Source organism: Doryrhamphus excisus, chromosome 13 (assembly GCF_030265055.1).
Source record: "Doryrhamphus excisus isolate RoL2022-K1 chromosome 13, RoL_Dexc_1.0, whole genome shotgun sequence".
Taxonomy (NCBI): domain Eukaryota; kingdom Metazoa; phylum Chordata; class Actinopteri; order Syngnathiformes; family Syngnathidae; genus Doryrhamphus; species Doryrhamphus excisus.
This window is the reverse complement of record NC_080478.1, coordinates 8,410,148-8,422,922: the sequence shown is the minus strand read 5'-3', so window position 1 is coordinate 8,422,922 and position 12,775 is coordinate 8,410,148. Positions and strand designations below refer to the sequence as shown.

General features: G+C 41.2%; 1 protein-coding gene across 6 annotated transcripts in view; it reads left to right on the top strand.

The window, feature by feature from the left end:
• The window catches only part of qkia (QKI, KH domain containing, RNA binding a), a 105,688-nt gene that overhangs the window by 46,292 nt on the left and 46,621 nt on the right, over positions 1-12,775 (top strand). For all 6 annotated transcript variants that reach the window (XM_058091394.1, XM_058091391.1, XM_058091389.1 and 3 more), the window contains exon 4: positions 2,232-2,375. In XM_058091394.1, coding sequence (XP_057947377.1) covers positions 2,232-2,375 — 144 coding nt within the window. The remainder of the gene's footprint in view (positions 1-2,231; positions 2,376-12,775) is intronic.

Sequence of the window (12,775 nt, the reverse complement as noted above, 5' to 3'; positions counted from 1 at the left end):
GCGATGTGTGTGTAATGGCAAGCTTGGTTGGCCGACTATGCTGCCCATATTAGAGTCAGCCCAGTGTTTCCACTCGCAGGCACTCAAGATTTTTGGAAGCTTTTGGGGCAAAGACATCATTGGAAGAAGAGTAGACATATACGCACTTTTGCTTTTATATATAAACCAGCCTGTCTCTGTCCTGTCTAGAAAATGCTGAGTTTCCTTTCAGTCTGTGTACTCTGACTGGTCTACAGGCAAACAGCCATGGTGAAATAATGGCATGAAAGTACCCAACCCCCCACCCATGCGAAAAAGGTGAAAACGAGAGTGGAATGTTGAACTTTATGTGTGTGTTTTAAAGAGCAGTGCCATGGCAACAGCTCTCTTTGGAGTAGGAAGCAGGTGGGTGGCACTCTGCTCCAAGCTTCTCTTCCTCGGTGCTTGACGTCTCAGTTGGAATCATGTCAGGTGGACCTCCTGCAGGGGGACACTGCCGCAATGCGTTGTGGGTAGTTGGACAGCTGCACAATGGGGAAAAATGGTTGACATAGGCTAAAGTTGTTCTGGGATCACTGGGAAAGTTTAGTTTAGTTTTTCTAACGGTGACCATTGATTTCAACACAATGGAGCGGGGGGAAGGAAGTCTTTGTTACTAAACTTAACATCCCTGTCCCACCATTCAGTGTCCTGCATCTGTTAGATCTGTAATACTACCCCCAAAGGTGAAGAAGTGACAGAACAGGATGTCGTCTTTTACAGGCAGTTTAAAAGCTGCTTATGATACTTTTCCTGGAATATTTTCTTAGTATTTGATCAATTGTGTCTCCATGCAGTCATTAATGAGTCTTCTTTGGCTTGCAAGGAGTTGGACTAAATTAGTTATGCTTCTTCAGACTGCTTTGTTGAATGAAGTGAAACTGAAGCATACTCTAACTGGGCCAATTTTTCAAATCCTGGTGATTGATGCAATACATCATTGGACAATTTTGGACAGTATTTTTTGATCATATCCATGCTTTTTGGTTGCAGATGCAACTGCAGTCGTTTTGTTAATGTAAGCTATTTTTATGACTCTTATTATGAAGGACAGATGTGTGGTGTACAAAGTCAGTGGGCATCCTAAAATGCTCCATTACTACGGTTGGGCATCGAGTTTTGAGCATCGATTGGAACCGGGACTAACATTGCGATTCTCGTTTAAATGCCCACTTCACAAACAGCTGCAGCCTGCAGTCATTGCGGCCCGCAGCTCATTCTTAAAATATAATTTAATTTAATAAGAAAGAAGTACACATTTGGACACCCCCACGCTATGTGCGTACTGGGCTTCCATTGTAGCTTTAAGCATGTACAAGACCCTTACCAATCTGTGGCTGCACGGAGGAGTTTGAGTCCACCCTCTCTGCGTCGAGTTTGCCTGTTCTCCCTGTGCATGCGTGGGTTTTCTCCAGGTACTCCGGTTTCCTCCCACATTCCAAAAACATGCTAGGTTAATTAGCGACTCCAAATTGTCCATAGGTACGTATGAATGTGAGTGTGTATGGTTGTTTGTCTATATGTGCCCTGTGATTGGCTGGCGACTAGTGCAGGGTGTACCCCGCCTCTCGAAGACAGCTGGGATAGGCTCCAGCACGCCCTGCGACCCTTGTGAGGATAAGCGGTACAAATTGAATGAATGAATTACCAATCTGAATATTGCAGTACCCTTTCTTGTGTAGAAAATACACGACCACAGGTTTATGTTTGCTTTTGAACCTGTTTTGGTGACTGCTTGCTGTACATTTTTCCACTCCAGAAGTGTTTTGGCACTGCTATTTCACTTTCTCTATTGCACCTATTGTTATTTGGATACCATTGTTCACTTAAAAAAAAAAACAGGCCTATGCGCAATGTCAACTGCAAGTCATGAATGTTGATGCTGTTCTTACTAGTTATATTAGAAAACTTAAAAAAACACACAAAAAACATTGTCACCCATGTCTCAGATCTCGACCCGTTCATTTTTCACGGGTATTAATTGCCGCAGGGCAAAGCTTTTTGTCTCAGTTAAGTGAGTGTTCTACTAAAGAAGGGTGTCATTTCAAAGCAAAAAGCTAAATGGCTGACTAAAGGGCCGTTCCTGTCATCCCTCCTCTATTCACAGGACGACGTCTTCCTCTGATGCGGTCCTGCTGCATTACCGCTGTGGTGTGCTCCACAACACACCGGCTGCTGTCACGTTCACTCAGCGTCTACCTCTTTGTTTCTAGGAGGAGCAGAACAGAGGGAAGCCAAACTGGGAGCACCTAAACGAAGAGCTCCATGTCCTGATCACAGTGGAGGACACGCAGACCAGAGCCGAGATTAAGATGAGGAGAGCCGTGGAGGAAGTGAAGAAGCTCCTCGTGCCAGCTGTGAGTACCCCGCCACCAATGATGGAAACAAAAAGGTGGTCAAGGTGACATAGTTCTGACTTGACCCCTCTATGTCGGTCTGAACAACAGGATAGCATATGGCACGCCGCTCACATGTCACTGTTAGCATCCTGTTTACGAGCACAGGAACAGGTTGGCGCTAACCTCGGCCGAGTGGGAAAGAAACAGCTAGCGGCGCTCGCCCACTGTGGCTGCCACATTCCATCTCCGCTTCCCTCACCCCCGTCCCGATTTCCTCATGCCACTTGCTGATAGCAGTCTGGCTAGCGGCAAGCATTCTCCATGTTGACTGCGGTGACCAGGTGGATGGGGCAGCTGAAGGCCCAGATGACCCATCAGGTGGCAACACGTAGAGCGTTGTGGTCTTGGCTAGTGCCAGGACTAGAATGTTGTTGTCGGGTGATGTAATGTGGCATTCAGGCCATGTGTAGGACCCTTTGTAAGCCTCTGCTAATGCCTCTTCTACTTCTGTCCAGATTTGGACATTGAGCATGGAGTTTGCTGAACTAAAAATCAATTAGTCTGAGGTTCATTTTGTCTAAAATTTCTAAACAATTCTTAAACAGACCAACAAATTGTTAAAAATCAATTAATTGTCCATTTAGACATAACAGAATATCGGGTATTTTAGATGCAGGCAGATATCGACCCCATATCCAATCAATGGATTTGTGGCAGTCAAAATAAAAAAAATTGGCTAATCTCTTCCAAGTTTTGCATGCTTGTAACGGTACTTGAGATCTCAACATGGGACAGATAATTGTATTTGTTTGAATGAGTTTGATTGACGCAAATTTATAATTACTTGGCACATCCTATTGATCGAAACCCAGGCAGGACAAGTTGGATTGGAAGACTGGTTGTTGCTACAGTAGAAGAATAAAAGCCTGACTTCCCTGCCTGGGAATGGTCGTTTATACCCTCACCTTCGCCCAGCTGACAGTGTGGAAATCACTTCATGTCCTTTTTTTCCCCCCCTCTTGCTTGTCTGCCTGTTATTTCTTTAGGCACTTGTTTTGTTCCCACAGCCTGTATGCACACAGAGGATGTTGACACACTTGAACACTGTCTCTCGCACACACACACACACACACACACACACACACACACATACACACAATCAAATATGCCCCCTTCCCTCCCATACACACACACACACACACACACACACACACACATGCACACTCAAGAATGAAGCCATCATCAGCAATGACAGTGTACCAAGGAGCGATGCTGTATGAGTCACCACAAACACACGCACACAACAGAACAAGAGTCCCCCCATTGGCGTCCTTTTAAGTCAATGACTGCTCTCAAAAGCCAACACTCATCTGGATGGAGTGGCACCGAAATAGCCGGCATTGTTCTAGAAAATGCCCCCCCTTGCATTTTGCAGCTTTACAAGTGCATTTAAGATGTGCACGAGTTGATTTACCTGAAGCGGTTGGACAGTTAAAGGGATCAAGTGTTGTTTTTGCCATACTCAAAAAAGGTAGGCCCCTCCCTCAATTTAAATACACACACAAAAAAAATACTAATTAATTCTCGCCTATTTTGTAGTGTTTCTTACATATTACATATTGTTGTAAAGTTTTACCTTAAGTCTTCCAAATATTACACCTATTTGCTTAGGGTCCAAACTTTAGGTATTGCAACAGGTACCACAGCAAGCTACTCTTAGGCCATGTAAAATGTCAGTATCCATTTTTGTAAGCCACAGTAAGTACCAATAGGTCCTTTCCCTGTGTGATCTGTATTTTATCTCCACATAAAACCCCCAAGGGCTACCACATTTTTTTTTTGTCACATGCCAGCAGTGGGTGGGTGGGCAATCGTGCTGGCTGGCATAAATGCCCTTTATCATGCTGAACTAAATTGGATTTAAGTGCGGCTTTGGTGCACAGGCATTGTACTAATGAAGGGCATCTTCCCCACATCTGGCGGTGTTAAAAAAAAAAAAGAAAATCCCCTTTACGAAATTACACAGGAAACAAAATGAGGTCATGCTTTTATTCCTTTTCAGTGAATAAGCTTTATGTCCCATTGAAGAGGACCAATGCTATGTTCCACTGCAGGGCATGATGCCCAATTGGGATTTTTGGTGTAAATTATTTTTAAGAATTTGATTAAAAAAAATGTAGTCTTTACATTACCAAAAAATGTGAACAAAAAGCATTCGTAAAGTGACATATGTCGTCACACGTTTCTCTGTTACAGAAGTAAAGATTACTGCAGTGTGTGCTTTAGTGATGTGATACCACTAATTTAATGTTCACAAAAATATTTTGTTTATAGATATAAAGTAGGACCAATAAATTGTGATAAACAAGTGATTATTGTACTATAATTTTTCTTTATTTTAGTTTTATTTAATGCTATTATAAAATGGTTAACTTGTCTTTATGTTTGCATGACAGTTAGTAATGTTAATCAGTGCCTGTACAATTAATAAAGGTTTTATGATGGCAATTTAACGAGGATCCATTATAATGGCGTTTCTTGTCAACCTGGCCTGTTCCATAACCATCTTGACAGGCATGTCAATCGACTGTCTCTACAGGAGGCCTCCACCTTGCCCTCTTTTCTCTCTCGTTCCTATGAACTTTTGAACCCCCTGCCCCCCCACTAACTGGGAATAGGGGCTCCATCGGCGAAAGGATGAGCTTCACAGGGGGAGGCTGAGATGGGTGGGTGAATGCGATAGAGCTTCTCTCTTTCAAGTGTGGATTTAGTCGGCTGATCCTGCCCTAGCACACACCCCGAGTGCACGTTCTTGCATTGGTTTGCCCCCGAAACCTGTATCCACATGCACGCACAAACACACACTGTCTTACATTAAATGCTCTGCTCATCACTTGAGTCTTTGGTTTAGCAACCTTCTACAGAGCCAACAACCGAGACACGCTGCACTTTGGGTAACCCCTACTCAGATACTTCACTATAAAACAACAGGGCATACATCTGAAAAGTGAGGCATTAAAGCTATATTTGATCTAATGTTAGCTTGGGGCCTTTCCATGGGTTGCAAAAAATCAGGTGAGGAGGGAAAAATATCTGAAATGTTTTGGTTTACTTGCTGAATTTCACCATAAAAGTCTAACAGTTCAATACAGTGGAAGCTTGAAAGTTCACGTCTGATTTGTCTGATTTCTTTGGATTGGTAGACGAAGAACAGCACTCAGTGTCCCAAAAGCTTACCTTAAAGCTCCGACTGCATTATAACGTCTAAAATTAAGTAAAGTAAACTTTCATAGTTAACCCAAATTAACTTACTTAACACGGATTTTTGTAAGCGTTTTGCTGTTCTTCATACACTCTGTGATAAACTTCTAAAATTGTTACCTAAAATCTAATCAAAATATCAAAATATTTTCTTTTATCTACTATTATGACAATGGTTTGATCATAAATATTGGTAAATGCGACATAATTCAGTGTGACTTAGTATTTTTTCCCCCTTAACACATTAAGTGGTTTATGCCTTCCCAGTGTTTTTTACTCGCGAAGTACGACTGTGTAGTTTTTAATGTCCAAGCAGAAGCTCTACTAGTTCTACATTTGGTCAAAGTTACTCACGTTTTGTCAAATCAAAACACGACTGCTAGATAAGACTTCTATCAAAACATGTGATAGTAGCATTGACAGTATTTCACTGCTTCCCGCTAGCGTACTTAACTTTGGTAACAGTTGCATTCTGGTATATGCTTTTCTTCGCTTCTAATGTTCAAGGCCGCAAAAAGCAAAACGCATTTGATTCTCTCTAAGCTGGGGTCTTGTTTTTGGTGTGCTAAGTTTATGCACAGTATGATGTCTCAAACAACTATATTTTGTATTACAAATCCTTTATACTAATATTAGAAACATACACAAAGTAAATCAATATGTGCCATTGGCTCGTGGATTTTGTTGCCTTGTAATATTGCCAGTATGATAAATGAGGCATATCATTTTCTCTGTAAAGAAACAGAGTAAATCCTCAAATATAATTGTAAACATGTTACCCTGGAGACAATTTCACAGTGCGGCATATTTTGCTTGCTGACAGATTAAATTGTTACGCCGTGCAGATAAATCGCTTCAGAATTTCAAGTCCCCCCCCCCCCCGTGTGTTGAAAACGGATTACAGCTATCAAGTCGCAAAATCTTAAAAGATTTAACATGTCAAGAATCAAAAATACAAGTTTCCGGTTTCCATGACAGAAATGCTTGCCCGTGCTACCACTGCAGCACTTCCGAGCACCACAGGCATGATCTCCGAGTGGAAATAAAATGCAGAATGAAGTAGACACTAAATATTTTTATTCAATAATCACATTTTTTGTCTTTATTCTGTTTCAACTCTGGTTGTCTCCTTCTCACTTGTCAGTGGTGTATGACAAATTAGTACAAAACACCATCTGGCTGCATCCATCCATGTGTGCCTCCCCAGTTAATGAGGTTTATTTTCCTAGGTCTAACCCATCACTGTCATTCTCTTTTATTTACTCTTAATGTACCTCATGCATGATATTCATTGTGCCTTATCCGTAAGGGGGGGGCATCATCTCCCATTGAAGCTGAAAGATTTCCTTGGCTGTTTTAATACATTCCACCTCAATTTGAAAACACTGTTTTTGCTACAGTTATACACTGTAGTGTAATTGATCTAAAATGTCAAAATTGATGGGTCTGTGATGATTAATGATGATGGGAAATCCTTGGGAAAGGCCTTCCAGCTCGTTACCTATAACCCAACAGGCTGAGATTTAATGAAAGCCGAGCAACGTTGATTTAGCGGTATGTTTCTACAAATGTAAATGCAATAAATGACAAATCACAGCAGCGTTACTTAATCAAATCCCACTGCCCAATAGTGACGACAGTCAAGAAGACTTAAAGGACGTTTTGGCAGGATAGGATATGGGTAGGTGTTTTTTTTTTCCCCATTTTATTTCCCTCTAGACTATTGCTACCTTCGTCAGGCTAATAAGAGTAGGACTGGATCGTATTAACCTGGGGTGATTTGCACCTCCTAGGATGCCAACAGTCTTGTACATGCTTGCGTGCACCACCTGCAAGTACACACCCCGGTATCTCCCACATGAATGTTAATCACGGTTTTAATTTGCCTTCTTGACTCGGCGACCCTTTTTGTCAAGATAGTTTCTCCCTTCACGCTCTCTTCCTTAGGATGACGTCCTTGTGTGTAATTGTTTTTGCACCTGTTTAGTCTCGAGTGGTAGCGATGAGTGAGCTCTCCTTGGGGGCAATGTGATCTTTTTACCCTAGCATCATCTTTTACCCTCATCCATCCTCACATCTTGACACTCATTTAGCCTGCCTCCAGGCTATATATATATATATATATATATATATATATATATATATATATATATAACGTACATTTAGTTTGATTTTTTTCCATGACTGCGTGTTTGTGTGTGTGTGTTTTGGGATCTTCAGTCAAAGACTATGTTTGGTTGGCAAAAAATAGTCCTCAAACAAAAAATACAAAAGTACCATTACAAAAATGAAAGTGTAACATTGTAACTTAGTAATGGTAATATTTGCATCTCATCCTGATGTCCATCAGTACTACAGACTGAACAAAAATAATTGCTTCCTTGGGTTATTTATGCATTACCACTAATCGCTGCATATGTTTGTGACTTCTGTTACTTTTATTGTAGTTTTTGTCATTTGGGTGTAACATCGACTCTCATACACAGACACAGTAGTATATGCGTATTAGTCTTTCTATCATACGGGTTGGTCAATAATCATTCCAAAGGTAAGCTTGCCAGTGCTTTGGTAATCATTCAATATTTCTACCAATATCTGAAAGCCATAATCAGGTCCCAAGAGTACACTTTAAATCATTATTTTCCAAGAATACTTGGTCTACTCTTGATGTACCCGGGCAATTTGCCCAACTAATATTTTTTTTCTACACTACAAACGTGTTTTTCATAGATTGGAGACGTTGTTTCCCCTCCCACAAAAACAAACTGTTATTTGCATGGACGCCAATACCTTGTTGTCAGCCCACTATCGAACAGGAGGGATTTGATCTGGTCTTGGCTGAAGGAATCCTTCCTGCTATTCCTTCCCTACCACACTCCATCTGCCCATCCCTCTTCGTATTGAGCTTTACGGGGACCTCCTGAGGGGCAGACAGGTGGCGCCGACCATAAAGAAACAGTACTCCCATAGAGATGAAACCTGCCTTTGCCTGACGGCCTTTTCCAATTGCAGTCTAATTTAATTTGTAATAACACTCTACTTAGGGTTGTACATGTATGGAAAGTCCACCATATTTACTGCAGGCACCAGTTGCAAGCTTGCAAATGATGTGTACCCCGGGCAAACCTGAAATCAAAGTAAACAATACATATGTTGCTGATCTTTAGCAACGTTTATATACAGTGGATCCTTGGTTAGTGTACAGCCCAGCTAGCGTGTTTTTCAGTGTTTCACCTACATCTCCTGGTAAGCGTACAATATGTTGTGTGTCTTGTCCTGTTATTAATACATTGCGTACATTGAGTCTATCTATGTTCTTTATTTATAACAATATGTTAGCATGCAGGGCGGCACGACGGTCTCGTGGTTAGCGCGCAGACCTCACAGCTAGGAGACCAGGGTTCAATTCCACCCTTGGCCGTCTCTGTGTGGAGTTTGCATGTTCTCCCCATGCATGCGTGGGTTTTCTCCGGGTACTCCGGTTTCCTCCCACATTCCAAAAACATGCTAGGTTAATTGGCGACTCCAAATTGTCCATAGGTATGGATGTGAGTGTGAATGGTTGTTTGTCTATATGTGCCCTGTGATTGGCTGGCGACCAGTCCAGGGTGTACCCCGCCTCTCGCCCACGACCCTCGTGAGGAAAAAGCGGTAGAAAAATGAATGAATGAATGTTAGCATGCTCTCAAAATGGGACTCTGAAACAGACGTCACGGTCCCCCAGCGACATCACCACATCTGTAATGTCCTCAACCGTTAAATCTGTGGTTCTTTGCTATCTAACACAGTTATGGCACAAGTCTCTGCTTTTCTTATACTGATCATGACTGCAAAATAACCCACTTTAGAGCCAAAGAAAGTTGCAAGTGCCAGCTTTTTGACAAAGAAGATGGGAAACACTATTGAAATCAAGAAAGAAGTCTTTGCAAAACATGAAGGGACCGTAAATTCTGAACTGAATATGTAAGCCGCACCCACCAAATATAAAAAAAACATTAATTCAGTTAGTGCATATTGTGGTTTGAGCGGTACCTTCTGAAACGAATTAATGACACTAAGGATCCACTGTATGCCATAAAATAAGCTTAATAACAGAACAAGAAAATTGGATTTTCCAAATGCCACTTTACTTGTTTCAATCAGAACGTATCTTAAGTCAGACAAGATCTTAAGTCCTTTCAGCACTTGTTCTTCATATTTCTTCACGATCGATCTTTCTCTGAATTATTAATGTGCCTTTCTTAGATTTTCACCATCATTCCTTGAGTGACAATGTTCTCGATGTACACAGTCCCTCAGCACCAGTCACCAAATTGCCTTCACTTACCAATCTGTCCTTTTTAATTTCCAATTCACACACTCATTCTCAGATTCCCTAACCGCAAAGGTACCTTCCATCATTGTAACACCATTCCTAATCCACCTGGTTGTTTTTCAGAGGCTTCCTCTAGTGGCCTTATACAAAACCCAGTTAGAAGAAGCTGGTAACAAGACTATGTTGAGAGCAGCAGGCTGTTTTTAATCTGTCATGGTCCTCCTGTGGTCATGAGAAGGGACCCTGCATGCCCCCGGCCAATCTCTCTGCTTCACTTTGAAGGTCCTGCTAATCCCTTTTACCAAGAGTTAAGCAAGCATACTGAAGTGTGTTTGTGATGTGCATGTGCTTGTGGAAGTGGCAGTCACAGAAGTCACCATGCATCTCCAAAGGCGCCTTGTCTCATTAACCCAAATGTTCATCCAAAGTATGTTTTGTCTGAATTTGCCTGGAGGGTTTAACAAGGCCAAACTCCTACACAGTGTGAACACACATGCAAGTACACTTTTATGTGTGTTTATGGGATTGGGTCGAGCTCAGCATTGGCTGGCACAAAATCTGCTGGTCTAATTCAGTTCAGCCAACTCAAGACTGATCTCCTTAGTTCAGGTTTTGTTTGATGTTTTTTTTTTATTTATTTTATTTTTTGCAGTGCATTGCTCTGCATTTATTGTATTAAGTAGTTTTCCCATGGTGGATCATTGTTCACTGGAAAACTGCAATATTTCTGTTTTGTTTGTGCATGATGTCCAAGCAAGGCAATAAGTCAGGGTGGTGTCCAAAGTGCGGTCCATGACCCGTTTATTCGCTTGTGGCAAATAAAATTAAACACAAAAAAGCAAAAGACAGTCACGGGTATGTATGCGGCCCTCAGAGGAAAAAGTTTGGGCACCTCTGCAATAATTGAGGTGCATATTTGCACGACTAAAGCTGAGGTAGTTGTTTCAGTTGACTTTGTTAAGCGCAAATATTTAAGGTAAAATTGTAGTACTGCTTCTTAACTGACCTTGATTTTGCTAGTTAGGAAATAGCCTCATTCAAATATTGAGGAGGACTCAAAAGTTTTAAAGAGGTCAAGGTGTAGAGCAGGGGTCTCAAACTCGCGGCCCGCGGGCCAAATGTTGCCCGCAGGACACTAGTTTGAGGCCCCCGCCTTGATATGAAAGTTTAATGTTAGTGCGGCCCGCGCAAGTTTGATATGGATGCTGTATGGTATCATGTACCCAGAAAAAATTATTACGTTTGATTAATGTTCATGTTAAAGGTTAAATAAATGTTAACAGTTATCCTCCCTATCTGTGTGGAAGTGGTAAGTTTTTGGCTATTTAAGTTTAAAGGAAATAACTTGAAGGCTACAGTTTAGGTCGCTAGCTCTCTAGTTTGCGAGTTAGCATGTGTCTCAAGACCATGTAGTTGCGCAATATGTTGTAAATAAAAAGAGTATAAATGTGACTATAGTTGTGTTTTGTCATGTCTACAGGGCTCTAATAATGCTTTGTTAATTTTAATCTGAAAAAAATAATTTGTCTACCCACCAACTATATGTGGTTTCTTAAGTTTTTATTATTTGCCGTTTTATTATATTATTATATTTATTTATTACTGATTGATTTTCTTTATTCTTGATTTGTTTATTTATTTTTCATCTTATTTTGTGCAGAAAAATGAAAATATTTGAGAACAGTGGAATGTTTTATCAGAGCTTTTATTGTAGAAAATCGGAACCAAAGCACTGAAAAAGTTTGTATATTTTTCTGTTTTTCATAAATGTGTGTTTTTTTTTTTGAAAACCTGATGCGGCCCAGCCTTGCCAAGACCCTAGCTCCAGTGGCCCCCAGGTAAATTGAGTTTGAGACCCCTGGTGTAGAGAGTTCTAAAATCCTCAATGGTTTGTTCAATCTAAGGGTGCGGTTAGTTTTGTTAAGTCTGTCAGGACCATGTCATGTACCACATAAGATTCTCTGGCAAGTCTCCCAAAACTGGAGTTCAAACTTAATTCACTGAGGACCAGACAGGTTCCGGATTCGAGTCCCACATCTCGCCAGTGGCACTTTGATTTATGTTCTATGGAAAAGCTCCGGTGATCATCTCTGAGTCAGGATCTCTGAATCTGATGCAAATCCTCTGGCAGTATTTAAAGCTCCCCAAATCATCCCTGGCCAAATCCCCTCAAGATATTCCCTGCTCGATTGGAGGGCATTAAAGGATCGCGAGTGACAGAACAATACACCGCCTGGCAGCCTGGTCGAATAAGGGATAAATGGGAATGGAGGAAAGGGAAAGCAGAGAGAGAAAAGTGCATGACTGAGGCTACAGATTTGGCGTAAAGGGCTGGAAGGGGTCAACAGAGAACAAGAGACAAGGGACAGCTGCTTGTTGTGTTGTACAACATGCTTTAAAACAACCTCATCCTGCCTGCTCTTAGTCTGCAGTATCATCTGTCAAAGCTGATGCACAAGCTCGAATAATCGTTCTGTTAAATCTGTATATAATTTTTTTTCAAGGTTATTTATGTGGTCTTTAATCCACTCTTAATGCTGTTATGCTACATGAAATGCTAGCCTGCTTTGAGGATGAACGCCATCACTAAGAATTTCAGCTTTTGCTTTTTACTACTGGGAATATTTTTAAACGGGAATGGAAACGCGCATTATATTTTTAGCTCTCATATAGCTGCAATTTTCTTTTTGTTATATTACTACACAGTGTAAAGAGTAGGCGGCAATCAGATTAACACTTTTGCATCAGACATACTTTTAAAACATTTATCCACTGCAGGCTTTGTTGTGCAAAGAGAAACTTATTCCTGAATTTGTAATATGCCACTTACGAAAGTGTATTT